Below are 17,822 nucleotides of genomic sequence, written 5' to 3' on the forward strand. Positions count from 1 at the left end.
TTGCCAAATAAATGCCCCAAAACCCAATAACTACAGTTACCTCTGACTTATCTGAGTCTAAAATTGCACTGTACATTTTGATCTAAAATGGTTTAAAAAAACCCTTTGAGATGGTAAAAAAAAATCAAAGTTGTCCCAAAGTGATTATCTTATGTAATAGCTGGATAAAACCCCAGACTTTGCCTCTTCCTTTCCACTATAGGAATAAAAAAGTAAAAAGCAGTTACGAAGACTGGTTTTTTAAAAATTATCTCAGCTTGAAAGATTGTTCCTCAGTAGGGTTTTCTTTTAGTGCTTTTGAATTGCTCTTTGATTTTCATGGTCCTTTCAAATATTTCTTGAAGGGTTCTGATCATCTAATGACAACTCATCTTGCATTCCACATGAAACCTGAGGGAAATATTCCAACTCAGAATATCTTGCTAGGCATAATTGCAGGGGGAAAAAAGTAGCTCTCCTCTCTTTTCACATACTTGTTCTGTACAGTGTTCACATGCCTAGTTTAAGCACAGTTTTAAAATAATCACTTGTAAATGGATCAGCACTTTGTTACTGTTGCAGTCTAGGGCTGCTGGGAACCTTGAAATTCAAGGGCAAAAGATGGGGGTCCTGCCTCAAATGAATTTGACTCACGCCTTCTTTCAGTCAGAGATAAGGTTTATTAGAGCACCGATTGAGATGGGCAAGATTTTAAGAATTCACACTATTTGCCAGATTTTAAGAATCTGAGCATTTGTGACACTTGTATTGACAAGTAGGCCAGACTCTTAAGGAATATGAGCCTTTGTGATGCCAATACAGCCAGGCCAGACTCGAGAAATCTGAGCAATTTAATGGGTGGGCAAGATGGACCTTATATGCAGAAAGACTGTGGAAAGGATCTAGGAGTGGCCAAGTAGACTGAGGTGACTGGGAGGTAACAGAGAAGGACCCAGAAGATCAGGGTGGCCCAGATGAATGCCAGGGACCTGGGACATAGCAAAGAGTTTAAAGGGAATCAAGGAGTGGTGGTCTAGGGTGGGGCCAAGTGCAGACAATGAGGGCTGGGCTGGCTTACAGGTAACAGAGAATTGGAAATTGGAGTTGAGTCAAAGCCACAAAGCAAGGACGGTTGAAAGGATTATACTGAGATGAGCAAGTTTCCAGGGCCTATACCCTGTCGGTTGCTATTGCTCATTTTTTATTTAAATCAAAAAAGTAAAAGTTCAGAGGAAACCTCTTATCTGAAGCTAGAGTTTACGTGAATAGATGAATAATTAGAGTATGTACTTTTAGAAGATTTAACAAATGACAAATTGATTCTGTATCCTTTATTGAACCTATTTATAGTTAATTGATTTTGTCCTTTAACACCCTAAGTTATGGTTCCTTGTCTCTGAACTGTTAGAATTTCAGCTGCCCTATAATAAGCTAAGTTTCAGGGGAAGAAGAATCTCATTTCCTGGAGGAGAGGCCTCCCTGTCTGCATTTCCCCCAGAGTAGATAGCTGCTTAGAACCATGACAAGAGTTCCTCAGTTAAGTCTGGAGTTCCAGGAATGAGAAAGCTGGCAGCAAGGGAACAGCTGTGGAGGAATAACTAAGGGGTTCCTAGAAAATACCAATTTTCTGAACTCCCTCCTCAAGAGGGAGTAGAAGTTTCCAGAAAATGCCAAACTTGGAGAGCAAGTTTGCAAGTTCCTAGACCTAGCAGGAGGCAGAACCATGGGAGCATAAAGAGCCACAATGTGAAAAAAACAGAGAGGGAGAGAGAGGAGGCAGGAGGCACTTTGGACTGATGTGTGTGTGGAGGAGAGTAGAGGAAGCCCAGAGAAGTAATGAACCTGGAGAATTCATCGTTCCATGGGTTAATTCCAGCTTCCTGGTGAGAGAAAGTGAGCTGACTTGACTGTTTATTAGCTCTAATGTGAGGCCTTTGTGTTTCATATTTATTCTTTAGTAAAATAAAACCTGTACTTCATTTGATAGATTATTAACCTGAGTTCTTGCATTGGAGCCCAAGGCCTTTCTGTAGAAACTTAGATATGAGACATATTTTAATATTCTCAGAAGGAATCCCTGAGTACTGGTTAAAAAAAATGAGTTATGAGAGTTCCTTCAGGAATGTACCTGGTCTGGGGAAACCCATTTGGTTCTGGGCCATGTATTGGCCATGCTGTTGATAGTTCCTAAATTTCACTGACAGCGAATAAGAAATACATTTTTCATGTTGAGACCCTGCTTAACTCCAACAGAGCTTCAGTCTTTTAAAGCTTAGGATATTACAAACTGAAAACCTTTCCTGATGACATAATACTTTAAAAATATATTAATAAATGCCATTTTAATTGCTGCTACTGTTTTTTGTGTGTTTATTATACTAAAAACCTATACCTACAAAATTAGCTTTTCCTTATCCACTAAACTTAGATTTTCCTTTTTTTCTTCCTCATTAGTTTTCTCTTTATTTTCTCACTTCTCATATTGTCCTTTCTCCCCACTTTTTCTTTTGTATCACCTCTCTTTGTCTTCACTATTATACCCTGTTCTTCCTCTTTTTTATCCTTTCTGTTCCTCCTCTCTTCCTTCTTTTCCCTCATATTTATTGTTAGTGTTATTTCAGGGGCTTTAACAGAAATGGCAGATAGTCTAGGAGTGAATGAATCCCAGAACAGAGATGAACAGAAAGCCCCAAATCTTGACTTTAGCCTTTCCAGGATGGACTGTGAGTCTACTTTTTACCCAGATTAGAGCCTGGGTTCTTCATTTCCTAATGAAGTAAATGAACAGCACGTAGTGGTAGACTTGGTTATGACAGCAAATAACTCCCTATGAGTGAAGAGAATAATGAATTAAACAACTGCTATGCCTACAATGTATAGATTCCTGCGGGCCAGTGAGGCTAAAGTGGATGAGCCATATTCAAGTAGTATATTTTGGAGGCTTTAATTGATTTTATTTATTTATTATGAAGCAATGTGATTCCAAATAAACATTAAATATAGGAAAGGCAGAAAAAAAAACCTTAATGTTTGTGTTCACATGAAGAAAATGAAATTTATTTGGGACTTGAAACTAGCAAAAATATGTTTCTTCCTTTATCTTACTTTCAGGTTATGGATAAGTATGGAGAATTCTATGGCCGAGATAGAATCAGTGAATTACTAGGCATGGATAAAGCTGCTCTAGATTTCAGTGATGCACGAGAAAAGAAAAAGCCAAAGAAAGACAGCTCCTTATCAGCTGTGTGAGTATTTCCTCCTGCCTTAAAATCAAGCATTTAAAAATTCATTCCTCATCTTTCCATATCATAGATGTTTTTGCCACCCTAAAAAAGAAGAGAACAGAAAATACTAATAAGTATGGATGGATTTAGATATATTATGTCTGTGTAGTGTTTGATCTCTTCCCATTAGTTTAGTTTTATTCCCCACACCTAAAGAGCAGTGTTTCTATGTTAAATATTAATTGCTAACTGCAAGTTACGTATATTAGGAAGCATATATTTTGTCAATAATAAAGTCAAGCATACCATTAATGAAGAAGGTAGGAATTCTACTTTATTATTATCAAGGTAAAGGCAAGCAAATATGAGTTATTTATCTTTGGCAAGGGTCTTTTTGTCTGAGGAGCAAAATTAGTTCACTAAAGAAACTGTAAGTGATGCCTATTACTAGGCCAAAAAAAAGGGTTTTCATAATATCATTTTACAAAAATATTCGGAAACATAATTCAAATTTCTCTGAGTTCTAGATTGAAAGTAATTGTGATCTATACACTTACATGAAAGGAAGATGATTAGGAGACCAGGGAATATAGAGCCTGATTTTACTTGTATGGTGAATATTCCATTCTTGATATTGCTTTCGTCTTCCTCTTTGAAGCTATACTGTACTATAAACTAGATGGTAAATCCTTTTTAATGAATCAAATAACTACAAAATTTAGAAATCACATGTAAGAGTTAGGCTTCATAAAAACTAATTCACACATACTAATTCAGAATTTTGAAAAGCTCCCCAATTGTCCCATTAAGACACCTGTTCACAATCTGGCTTTCTTTAGTGAAGAATTTTTTTTTTCATTTTGTTGAAGAGTAATTAAAAACTCACTGTTCAACTATTTACTGACATCTGCCTCATAATAAATTATGGGAATGTAAAAAGCAAAGTTACCATATTTGAAAAAGAAAATTAAGATCAAGGATTTTATTTCCTGGTCTTTATTCTTCTCTTTAATGCATACTTTTTAAAAATAATGTTGTCATCTACAACATTACTCTGCTTTCCTGATTTTTATAATTTTTTTGAGGGGGAGGAGGGAGTTTGAACCAGTGACTTCATCAGTTTGGAGAATGGCTAGTGTGGAAATTCTTTCTGTAAAATGATACTTTCTTTATCTTTAAAAGACCCATGCTTAGGGGCAGATAGGTGGTGCAGAGGATAGAGCTTACTAGCTGTGTGACCCTGGGCAAGTCACTTAACCACATTGCCTAGCGGAAAAAAGAAAAAAAGGATAGCTAGGTCTTGCAGTGGATAGAGCACTGGCCCTGAAGTCAGGAGGACCTGGGTTCAAATGTGGCCTCAGACCAAACACATGATACTTACTAGCTGTGTGACCCTGGGCAAATCACTTAACCACAATTGCCTAAACCAAAAGGCCTATGCTTATGCAGCCTTTCAAAATCTTTGTAAAATTTGAACATGTAGTTCAATACAAATAATTGTTTTAGTGATAGTGTGTAAGTAATCTTAGAGATTATCTGAGATAAAAGGGAAAGTTAGACATACAAGTGTCTATCAAAAAGATTGCCACCTTTCAATGATATGCAGTTATCTGTGGTCCTGTTCTGCATAGATCTGTGCAATTGGATAGGTAAGGGCAAACAAAAAGTTAGGTAACTAAACATTTACTCCTCCCCTCCCCGCTCTTATCCCTGACCTTCTCCCTGTCCCTTTCCCATGTTTCCTTCTCTCAACTCCCTCCTCATCATAACTGTACAGTCTATATGTCACCTACATACTCTTATACTCAGTTACAAATCAGTGTATCTTATGTATCAATGGGGTTAAGGTATATGTGTGTGTGTGTGTGTGTGTGTGTGTGCACATGTATACAAATACAGATATACACATATATACATACATATACACATGTATACATATATACACATATACACAAATACATTTGTAAATGCCTAGTTGGAAGATTCACTCTAAACTTAAACCAACAAACATCCATCTTGCTCATAGGCTTATGATGACAATATCCTGTTATTTCTAACAGCACCTCTGAGAGTCACATGTCTAGTCAAAACCATCATTTAGTGTGAAAAAAACTCTAAATCACTGTGGAGAACTCAGGACATAGCACTTTCCTCAAGTTAGCTACTCTGATTTTCCTCTGGTACACAGGAGGGCAATTACTACATATTATAATTCTGAGAGTTCTAAACCAAAGAAAAATCTTCTCTTGCATGTACCATTGGAAATATAGTTGCTTGTCTGTTAGTCTTTTCAGTTACTTGTGAGCACAGCATTACTAATGAGTATCTTTTTCAGAAACGAAGTATACCATCTCCAAAACCATCATACTGTAGGAGCAAAGGTATTATTAGGTATATGCATAGCATTTTATCCAGAGAGTAATACTGCTTTTCTAATTAAAACCATTCTTTAATTAGACTTTTTTGTTTTGTTTTGATATCAACATTTAAAAAGAAATGTGCACTTCAAGATGCTCTGAAAACTAAAATAGTTAAAGAAATGAAGTGATAATAAACTTAAAATGAGGATATTTCAGTTTCAAAAGACAAAGGCAGAGACTACGATCAAAGTCTTAAGAAACCATGAAGAGGTGGATAGAGTGAACAGATGCATGTTCATCAAATCACAATATACGGGAACTAGGAGACATCTCTTAAAGTTTAAAATAAATATAATAATTCATAAGTTTTAAATAGGTCGTATAAAAAAAGAGATAAAAGAGCCAAGGTTATTTAGCCTACAGGTCAAACAAAGGATAGGCAGTGACTGTCTCCACATAAATAACATAATTAAATCATAGAATTATAAAGTTAGAAGGACTGTCTTGTGCCTTGAAGCCATACATGGCAGGTTCCCCACCCACTATCCTAATCTTCTCATTGTACAGTGAATTGAGGCAAAAGAGGAAAAGAGGCTTGCTCTAAATTATATACCTTAGTTAGTCATAGCCAGAACTAGAACCAGGGTTTTCTTACTCCTTATCTTTGCACTGTAAGTTACTGTCTCTCTAAATAAAGCCGTATAAATTTAGAAGGGCATCAGCTACCTGTCTTGTTTTGTTTTGTTTTTTAATCACCAAAGTAATTGAATTAAAAAATAATAGGCCTCAAGTATAGTGAATTGGATATGGTTTTGACTTAAAGGAGCACTTCCTGAAAGAAAAGATTATTAAAACATAGAAAAGTTTTGTAAGGGTTCATAAAATCAGTCATCAGTCTTACCCATTTAGGGATCATCAGTGACATTAGATAATAACCATATGTTGGATTTCATTTAGTAGTTATTATCTCTGCGAGTACAATGATGTCCTTATCCATTTGGATGTGTGCTGAGGGAAGCTTCAGTGCTTGTGACAACAACCGCAACAAGATCATATGGGACCTGCTAAAGAGCTCTGTTTTTGATAAAGTAGAGAGTACAGCATTAAAGGCAAATTCATTATTTGCTGCATAAGCAGTGGCAAAAGAAGCCTGACTTCTGTTGAGGTAGGAAAAAACCTTCAAAAAGCCATTAGCAGCTGCTTGTATTTGGCCAGAAGTTAAGTTCTGTTTTAAGTGTAAACAGAGAATAAAACAGTTGGTACAAAGGGAGGGCAACTTCAGAGCACAGGATAGTCCATGCTTATGAGATTTATGTATTTATTAACTGCCTACTATGTGCTAGGCATTGGCAATACAGAGAGTGAAAGAATCCCTACTCATACATTAGCACAGAGTAGGTTTAAAGAGAATAACTATAAATGCATAAGAAGTAGTTTAAATACTGGGTGATTTGGAAGGGAAGGTACTAGCAGTTGAGGGAAATCAGAAAAGGCTTCATAGAGAAGATGCTCCTTGAGCTGCATCTTGAAGAAAGAGAGGATTCTTCATGGCAGAAGTTAAGGAGGGAGGGCATTCCAAGCTTGGGGGACAGTCAGTGCAAGACACAGAGATGAGCAAATTTTAAAAATTTTGATGACTGTCAAAACATATATATATCTATATCTATCTATCTATCTATCTATATATCTATCTATCTATATATATATATATATATACACACATATACACATATGTATGTGCATGTAGTATTCAAGTTTCAGGAATGCAAACTGGAAGGAATTTGTATTTTTACCTAAGATAAAACTAATGCAGCCTTTAAAAGGTGAAAAACATGAAAGGTCTACTGGGGACAGATTCAGAGGTCATATTCTTAAATGGCAAGAGACAGCATTTAAAGCTTGTTTTACTTTGACACTGTAGAAGTTGTTGGAATGGATTACCAAAAGATATTGTGAAGTCTTCTCTTGACACATTTAAAAATGGGATTGGCATTTATCCACTGGAATGCTTTGTCATTTGAAGTAGTAAATTCTATAGGGTTATTCCAAGTCTGTGTGTTTGGGGGTGTGTGTGTGTGTGTGTGTGTGTGTGTGTATTCTCACAGATAATGTTCTTTATCACCATTCCAGGCTGAATTCAATTGATGTGAAGTATCAGATGTGGAAACTAGGTGTTGTTTTCACTGACAATGTAAGTTTATTTTAATAAATCTACTACAAAATTAGATGTTCTTTAACTTAGCGATGTCTTTTATCATTTATAAGATGCAAAAGAAGTTTTGTGTATGTGTTTTAAAATTTTCAAAATATCAGTTTACTTAACGAAGTTAATTTTTAACAAAATTATGACTTAATTCTTCTCTACTTATTCAGATTGTTTTCAGCAGCTAAAACAATGTGTTATATTTACAAATGAAAAGAAATTATGATGCTAATTAATTTACATTTGAAAGGTATGAATACCTTTAAGAAAGCAAATAACTTCCTATTTACTGGCTGACCCCAAGTATCTAGAGAAGGTGAAAAAACAGGTCACGCGAATATTTGAAGAAATATTCATTCTGGCAAAATCACATTTTCTGAAAGGAGAGGCTTATGAAATTATTTTGCTCTTCTCCTTAATTAATCTTTACTAAGAAGCATTTTTAGACTAAACATAGAGTCTCCGAGGATGTCAAAGTATCATTAAAAAGTAATGGATCCATTGGAATCTACCTGCTTTAAGGACAAACTATTTTCTTACCCATTCTCAAAATGTATTTATGGATTTTATCCAGGTGTTTTTTCCCCTTTTTTTTCCTTAAAACAATTTCCATTACCTATATTACCTGCTTTTTGTCCTGGGCTGCTGAGCTTTGTCAGGAAAAAAGTTATGAAAATACAGCGGGACCTACTACAAAGCCATAATTCTTTAATATCTATTAAGCTCTCCCTAGGATGCTTTCCATTAGTAGTACTGCCTACATTTATTTAATGCCTAATCTGTGCCAGGTCCTGGGAGTCCTGCCCTCAAGAAGTTTATTTTGTACTTAAAATCCCTTTTCAGTTCCCTGTCTCATTCCCCGACTATATCATTTCCAGACTTTTTTCTCCTGTTCAGAACCCTAAGGGACCCTGTCTCCAGAGGTAGATGTAATATAGTAGACAGAGTACTGGGTCTGGAGTCAGAAAATTTGGGCTTGAATCCTAGTTCTGCCTCTGCTACCTGTGTTATCTTGGGTATATTACCTTGGGTTACCTTGAGTCTGTCCTCTGAGACTGAGTTTCCTTATTTTAAAGTAAGAGGATTAGAACAGATTACCCATAAGACCCCTTCCAGGTCCTTATGTACATGTAGTCTTAGCAGACAGTCTCTTGTAATCGTTACTAGCTGTGTGACCCTGGGCAAGTCACTTGAGTTTTCTCCTCCTTAAAATGGGGAAAATAATAGCACCCACCTCCCAGGGTTGTTGTGAGGATAATAACTGTAGAGATAATAATTGTAAAGCGCTTAGCACAATGCCTAGCACATAGTAATTGCTACATGAAGTTATTATTATTAAACAACTGGTAAATGCTGAAGCCAACATTAGAATCCATGCTGTCTTAATAGTAGGGTAATGTTCTTTCCATGATAAGTTTTCAAGAGCACTAAATTTGGAGTCGACAGATCTAGATTCAGATTCTACCCCTGTCACTTGCCCACTATCTGACCAATGGAAAGTCACTTCATTTTTCTGAGGTTCAGTTTCTTGATTTGTAAAATTGGGATAATAATGCCTACCTCACTTGGTTGTTGTGAGGATCAAATGAGAACAAAGTGTGTATTTTACAGTACTCAAAGTATTACATACACATCAACTATTATTATTAAATTCCCCTATTTGTCCACCTTTCTATATCAAAATGTCTCTGTAGCCACATTATCCTCACCAGTTCCATTTTTAATTAATTCGTATTTGTTCCCCATACCTCTCCTCCTTAAAATTTCTCTGTGTATATTTGATTGTAGCACCATCTTCAGAGTTACTAGGAATCATGACCTCACAGTCATCTTTGAATCTTCCCTCTCCTTCACCTCAAATAGCCAATCAATTGTTAATTCCTGTCAGTTCTGCCTTCAAAATCCTCCTATACTTGTTGCGCTCTTCACAATCCTATTTCAACTAATTTCGCTCAGCCCTCCGTTCTTTCTCTTTGGACTGTCGTAAGGACTTCTTAACTGATATTTCTGCCTCCAGGTTCTGGCCTCTAACTTGTTGCTCCCCACCGCTGCTCCAGCTTTTTTCCTTAGAAACTGCTTTAATCATACTGTCCCTGTGCTCAAAACTTGTAGTGCTTGCTCACTGCACACCAAGTCAAATATATATTTCTGATCCTGGGATTCGAGACCCTCCGTAATCTGGCTCCTGTGTGTTTTCCCTGATTCGTTTCATATTACTCTTCTTCATGTACTTTAGTACCTTCCAGCCAAAATAGATATCTCTCAGTTCAGAAAGACTTGGGATAAAAAATGCTATCCACCTGCAGAGAAAGAACTGATGATGTCTGAATGCAGATTAAAACATACTTTGTTAAACTTTTTTCATTTTTCTTGTTTTTTTTTGGTCTGTGTTTTCTTTTACAACATGACTAATGGAAATATGTTTTGCATGACTGCACATATATTACCTATATCAAATTGCTTGCCTTCTCAAGGAGGAGGGGAGGAAGGGAGAAAAGGAAAAAAATTGGAACTCAAAATTTAAAAAAAGCTAATGCTAAAAATTGTTTTTACATGTAATTGGGGAAAAAAATTTTAATTTTTTTAGATAAAACAAAATAGACATCTAATCTTTCCCTTTCTTCTCCCCAGGCTTTTGTTCACTCTGAACCCTAAGCCTGAAGTTTACTTCCCCCTTCTTGATCTCTCTTCCTTCAGTGCCTAATTTAACTTCCACATTCTCCGTGAACCCTTTTTTGATCCATCTCACTCTAATCCACCAGCTTAAATTGATTTTAACCTCTTGAAATGTTTCATTATTCATTCATCATACTGTACTCAGAACATAATGATTTGCAAAAATGTCTTGCACATTCATTTCAATTCAATAAATATTTATTAAACAACATTATTCAGTAGATGCTTAACAGATGTTCAAATAAAAGTATGATCTTTATTACTTTATCAGGTCCTTAACCCTTGGAGATCTTGGTATCTGTCTCTAACACACTACTACTCTGCCTTTCAATGTCAATGGTCACCAAGTCCAACAACTTTTTTTTTTATTAGTCTTCATTCTCTTTGACCTCTCTGCATCGTTACTGGCATTGAGCTTGAAATTGAAACTCTTTTCCTTTACTTTCCATACCACCACAGTGTCCTGATTCTCCTCCTACTTGTCCTCTTTAATAGTTAGTTGCTGGCTTCCCTTCTTTAACCTATACTGTAAATATGCATGTATTCTAAGGGTCCATCTTCATTCTGCTCTTCTTGCTCCACTGTCCTATTTCCCTCAAAGATTTCATTTATTCCAAAAGCTTCAACTTTTACATATAAGTATGTAACCCCAAATTCTAACAGCTTCCTTTTCATTCATACCCCTGCCAGCCTAATCCAAACTTTCATCATTACCCCTACAATAGCACTGACTCTTAGAATGTCATCTCAAGGTTAGTTTTATTTTGCTTCAAATAAATGGAGGAGTTTGGAAAAAAAATCCAAGCATCATCTGCTAATCTCTTGGATTTATTGTAGATAATAAGTCAGTAACATTTACTGATCACCTTTGTGGAGAGCACTGTAATAAGTTCTGAAAAGACACAAGAACTAGTAATTAGTTTCTCCCTCCTGAAGATGATTTTCTAACGAGCTGGAATAGTCAGCCTAAAAGAAATTGTAAAGAGCAAGTTAACGTGACTACATAGAATATTTACTTATATTCTGAAAGAATAATCAAGTAAATAAAGTGATTGGTGATAAATAAAGTGATAGTTGGTATCAAATTGATGACAGACTGATAATTTTCTTTTTCTGTGTTTCTTCTCAATAGTCATTTCTCTATTTAGCCTGGTACATGACTATGTCCGTCCTTGGACATTACAATAACTTCTTTTTTGCTGCACACCTTCTTGACATTGCCATGGGATTCAAGACATTACGTACCATCTTGTCTTCAGTGACACACAATGGCAAACAGGTAGATAAAGTCTTTCCACTTCTTTTTCCACAACAGTTTGAAAAACAAACAAACAAACAAACAAACAAAAAACCAGTGACTTCTTAATTCATATCAGCACTTTGCAAAGTGGCCAGCCTGGAATTTGTTCTGATGAATAGTTGTTTGTCCATTTGTTTGTATTTTTCCCAACACAGAACTTTATAAGGTGACTATTATATCTATGGTACAGTATCCTTATGCCAAGTAGAATCTGAATATAACTGAAAGAGACCTTAAAAATCATTTAATACAACATCTTCACTTTATAGGTGAAGAAAGTATAGATTGAAAATATCAGATAACATGCCAAAGGTTCACATACCTGGTCAGTGGTAGAGTCAGGATGAGAAACCCTACCTCCTGACTCTGTGTTTTTCCTGTGTTATCGCATCTACTCATCAGACAAAGCAGAGAAAACCCTAAGAAGCTCAACAGGTTTTTACCAGTTAGTGGGACAGAGACATATTCTAATGAGATGCTGGATCATTCCAGTTTCCACGACAGCATAGACTGTTGATGAATTTCTTGCTGGCATTTTGATTTTGGATATGTTATTGTTCACCAATTTCATTTCGCACATAGAATCAAAAGGTCAATGAGGGCAATGCTGTTTGTTTTAGAGAGAGCTATGCCATATATTTCCAAATATTTCCATATACCACTTGATATGTAGTGGGATCATTTTATATATGGAGTTCACAGGACAGTCTTCTAATGGCACCTTTTGAATGGATAAAATATGGTGTTTGTAATGACCCAAGGCAAGATAAAGTAGTGAGACTGGATCACAATGTACTGCAGAAATTTGAGGCACATTTTAGAACAACAAAGCTGATCAAAGTAGCAAGCAGAGTGTTCTTGACAGTAGAAGAAATAGAACCCAGGAAATTCCTGTTCCACAATACCTACAGATGACTTTATATGCAAGAGCTATTATTTAAGCAAAGGAAGTTTACACTTTTATTTTATTTGTTGATATAAAGATGCAGAGAGCAGATTCCCTAAGGAGACTACCAGGAGAGAATACGTCATTCTTGATTCATCAGAATGAAGCCTGAGAACTGTAATAATAGTTCAGATTACCTAGCATCTGGTGACTTTAAAGAACAGACTTTAAAGTTAATCTTTTAAGTTCTTAATACTATTTTCAATTAATTCTATACTATTCAATACTATTTTCAATACTACTCAATACTATTTTCAATCAATTAACAAACATTAACTAAGTGCTAGGAGCTTGGAATACAAGGACAAAACAAAAAAGTTTCTGTCCTCAAAAAATTTACATTCTGTTGGGGAAACAGCATGACAAATATATCTGTATCTATATAGATATAGATATTAGTCCATATAGAGATCTATATCTCTATCTCTGTGTCTACTGATAGAGATACACAAGGTAATTTTGGAGAGGGAAATGAAACTTGTAAGGATCAGGAAAGGTCCCATGCAGGAGGTATTGCTTGAGCTGAGTTTTGAAAGGAGACCAGAAATGTTACTGCTATGCATGGAAGACAGCCTCTGTGCAAAGGTTTGGAGAGAGCAGATGGACAATCATATGAAGAACAGGAGGTACATCAGTTTGTCGCTCTAAACCAAGGAACTCATAAAGAAGGAGTGTGTGTGTGTATGTGACACACATATTAAATAGAATATATATAAAATATAGAACATATATATCTGTTTATATATACATATTTTTTTCCTAGCATAGGATTTTTACAAATGTCACTTTATTTTCTGAGTATTATGCTAAAATACATTGGTTTAAGTGGCAAAAACATTCTATTATACAATGAAATAAGCATGTAAGGTACTTTGAAAACTATATACCACCAGTCTTAACCCTGTTATGTACTAGGCACTATGCCATGTACTAAGGATACAAAGAAAGTAAAAAATATGATTCTTGCCCTGAAGGAGCTCACATTTTAATTCAACTTGCAAATGACTATATACATGCAAAATATTAATGTGTAAAATGGAAGATGATCCCAAAGGGAAGGTATTGTAATGATGGAGAAGAGTCATGTTGCTATTAGAAGAAGATGATTGTTATGATAATGGAATGTTATTTGAAGAGTATATGTATATGTGTGTGTATAATATCTCTAGAAAAACTGAAAATATTAGTCTATTAAATGTCATTAAATTTTCATTATTCTCTGCACTGTAAGATCTGATGATCCTATAAAATGATATCTTCAGTTGCACATGACCAAAGCACACTTTGGCATCACAGTAAAGAATCATAAGTAGACATTTCAAATTCTGATATTGAAAATAGCCTCTGAAATCTGATTGGGCCAATAAACTTTGGCCTCTTTCACTTTGGTTTTCTGATTATATTAACATAGCAAATGCTAAATTATTTACATTGGTACTTTCTAAATAGTCTTGTATTTTAAAGTTTCAAAAACAGAATCAGTTGCTGTTAAGTTTATATTTCTCTATTTTTACCAGTCAGAGGGTATGATGTGGAAAGAAATGATACTAAATATTCAGCAAAAACTAATATACTTTTGATGCATATAAATTATTTAAATTGAGAATATACATTATAAATATGGAGATATTTCCTTACTGATAAATACCACCAAATTCTAAAATGCAGAAAATGTACTTCACAGGGTTGTTATGAAGAAAGTGCTCTGTAAACCTGAATGTTATGTAAATATGAGCTATCATTATGATAATGGACATTTCTATCTTATATTGATGTTATAAATCAACAATGTATCTCAATTTGTATGTGAAGGTTAATCTTTGAATGTAGATATGCAGTGCATTCCCTAGCTACTTATGTAGTCAAGTCTTACATAAAATAATCTTAACAGCTGATTAAAATAAAGAAAAGGAAACTGAAAATAAATCAGTCATCATACTCAGGATGTAAGAGCAAGCAGTGAGGATCATTAATTAGGTACTGATTCCATTTGCTTCTTAGATGTAAATCTCGTTGTGTGTTCACTACTGTTACTTCCTACCATATGCATGTTAAATAAGCTGGGCAAATAATTGATGATTTTCACGTGTCCAATATGTTTTTCATTGTTTTATAGCTTGTACTGACTGTAGGATTACTGGCTGTTGTTGTTTACCTATACACAGTTGTGGCATTCAATTTTTTCCGAAAGTTCTACAATAAAAGTGAAGATGGAGATACACCAGATATGAAATGTGATGATATGCTAACGGTAAGCTTATGTACTTTAGGCTGATCTTGAATACAATTTCCCTAGTCACATGTCATGTTACTCATTCCATAACCATTTTGTGTTTCTCATCTGTAGTAAAGCATGACATAGTATTGCTATGTCAGTAACCACACAGGTATCAGAACTATCATTATTCAGGGTAATCAACTGTACTCTGATAAATGTCTGGACTAATAAGAAAAAATAGTTCTTAAAACATATGAGGAACATAGTGACTTAGGCTTGGTGTAAGGGAAAACTGCTTAATAACTAGGGAGTTCCAAAAGTGACTTCTAGGATATGTTATAGGATTTTTTTTCATGGATGGGTTGAATTAGGTAGTCACTAAGGTCCTTTTTAACTCCTAAGTACTGTTATTACTAATTTCAGAATTTAGATATAATCAAAAGCAGACTTAAATTCTCAGTAATGACTCTACAGAATTCATCTAGGACATCAATATACAAACACATTTTTAAAGTTTCATGAAAAGGGAATATAAATGTTTCTGAAGGATTGCTTTAGAATCACGAATTTAGAGTTAGTAGGACTTTGGAGATCATCTAATCCAACTTCTTTGTTTCAAAGATGAAGGAACTGAGGCCTATAAAGGTTAAATGACTTGCCTTAAGTCACACAACTACTGAATGGCAGAGATAGGAGCTGAACCCATATCCTCTATCTCCGGATCTAGGGCTTTTTTCCATAGGACCACACATCTTTAACTGGATGTCCCATAGGCAACTCAAATCAACATAAGCTAAGCAGAACACATTACCTTTCCGTCACAACCCATCCCCTCCTAACTTCTCTACGTTGATTGAGGGTTCTACTGTTCTCCTGCCTCCCAGGTCCACAACCTCATAGTCATTTTCAACCCTTCATTATCATTCACCCCCTTGTAAAAAATCATTTGTCAGTCCTGTCAATTTTACTTCCTCAGTTTTCATATCCATCCCCTTCTCTGAATTCATAACATACCCCAGGCTGGTCCATATTATTTCTCAACTGGACTAATGAGGCTGTGCTTCAGTGTATCATTTAAGTACTTTTAAAAAATCTGTTTATCCTCTTTTCAGTTGCCCAGTTTCAGCCATAGTAACTGCTTCAGTTTCTTGTTATCATCCAATCTCTGAGCATGGCCCATCCAGCCGAGATATATTACCATGAATGCTATTCTAATGCTGTTAGATGACTTACTTCAGTAGTATAAATACAGTTAAAGAATTGCTATTATATTTTGGATAGAACTGTTCAAGAAGATGGATGTGACCAAAAAAAAAGAGTTAATGACTGTGGAAAGTTAAGAACATCTATAGAATTCCAGTTTAATCTGAAATGATGTCATGTTGGTTTCATTCTTTCCTTATCATATCAAAGTCCATGATGATCCCATCAAATAAATTTTCTATTTCCTTATCAGCCACTAAAGAGTGGGTTGACTAGAAAGCCAAATAATTTCAAAATTTTATGCTCTGTGCTGTTGATTTTTTAAAAAAACAGCAACAAACTGTGGCTATATGTAGGCTTTACCTAGTATAACCTAAAATACTATCTTGCACCACAGATTTTAGAGTAAATCAACCAACAAATATCTGGATAACTTTTACGTATATAGTACTATGCTAGGTATATATATATATATATATATATATATATATATATATACTATGAAGTATATAGTATATATATATACTATGAAGATACAAAAGAATAAGATATAGTGTCTGCTGTCAATTAAATTATAAATTACTTGAGAAGACAAAACAAATATGTGCAAAGCAATAAGCAAACAAGTAATTGCTATAATAATAATAATAACTAGCATTTACATAGCACTTTAAGGTTTTCAAATTGCTTCACATGTTAACTCATTTGATCTTTACAACAGCCCTGTGAGGTAGATGCTATTATAATCTTCATTTTTTCATATGAGGAAACTAAGGCAGGAAGGAAGAATGGAAGGAAGTAAAGACAGGCTTATTAAGTGTTTTTACTATGTGGCTGGCACTGAGCTAAGGGATGAGAAAAATACAGGCAAAAATAATCTAAGTATTGCCTTTGTGTTATATAGAATATATAGCTTACATTCTAATCAGGAAAGCTAATACGTAAAAGGGAGCTGAAAAGTCTGGTGTGAGGGGGTGGAGAGGTAAGGATGGAGGTACCTGACACAAGGTTTGATTTTTGAAGTTTAGAAGGTCAGAAACAGGGCCAAGAGTGGAATGGAGGCAGGCCAACCTGGGCCTCTTCACAAAATGGAATCTCAAGTAGGAATTCATCAGTAGGAGATGGGATTAGGCCTTGGAGAGATAGATTTCATGGTGAGCAACTGCAGGGTGTTCAGATATTCCAGGGTAAGCAGGCCTAACCATTGAGAGAAGTTCCAGGGTAAGACAGTGGTAAGAACATAATTTTGAACATCAGAAGATCAGAAATAAGTCTGGAATGGGCACGTGTAAAGGAGTGTCTGGGGAAGGATTTTAATTCTAGTTTTCCTGACTCCAAGTCCTGCCACCATTGTGGCATCTGTTGCACCACTTAGATACATAAATTGTGTGATGCTGAAAATAACTATACTGAGACTTGAAGAAGGGAGATACGGAGTACTCAAAATGACTTTCATGGAAAAGGTGAGCTTTGGGCTTGGTAAGATTTGGATAGGCAGAATGAACAAAGAGTATTTAAAGAATAGCATTAGAGAAGAGACTGAGAATTAGCATGGAACATCCAAGGAATATTTAGAATACAAGCTAACTATATCAGAGGTTCATGCTGAAAAGCAGTCTGAAATAAGGTTGAGTTGGTAAAGTGGATGAGGCCATGTTATATAGGTTTGGGCACAGGAGTTTGAATCTGATGTGGTAAGGGGTCCTTCAATTA

The 17,822-nt window shown here is 35.3% G+C and overlaps 1 protein-coding gene across 1 annotated transcript in view; it reads left to right on the top strand.

Annotated features, from left to right (window-relative positions):
- Positions 1-17,822, top strand: part of RYR2 (ryanodine receptor 2) — a 794,727-nt gene that overhangs the window by 748,869 nt on the left and 28,036 nt on the right. Inside the window, 4 exon segments of the mRNA XM_078156251.1 lie at positions 3,091-3,224; positions 7,694-7,754; positions 11,575-11,721; positions 14,805-14,939. Coding sequence (XP_078012377.1) covers positions 3,091-3,224; positions 7,694-7,754; positions 11,575-11,721; positions 14,805-14,939 — 477 coding nt within the window.

Source organism: Phascolarctos cinereus, unplaced genomic scaffold (assembly GCF_003287225.1).
Source record: "Phascolarctos cinereus isolate Bilbo 61053 unplaced genomic scaffold, phaCin_HiC Scaffold_5;HRSCAF=322, whole genome shotgun sequence".
NCBI classification, from domain to species: Eukaryota; Metazoa; Chordata; class Mammalia; order Diprotodontia; family Phascolarctidae; genus Phascolarctos; species Phascolarctos cinereus.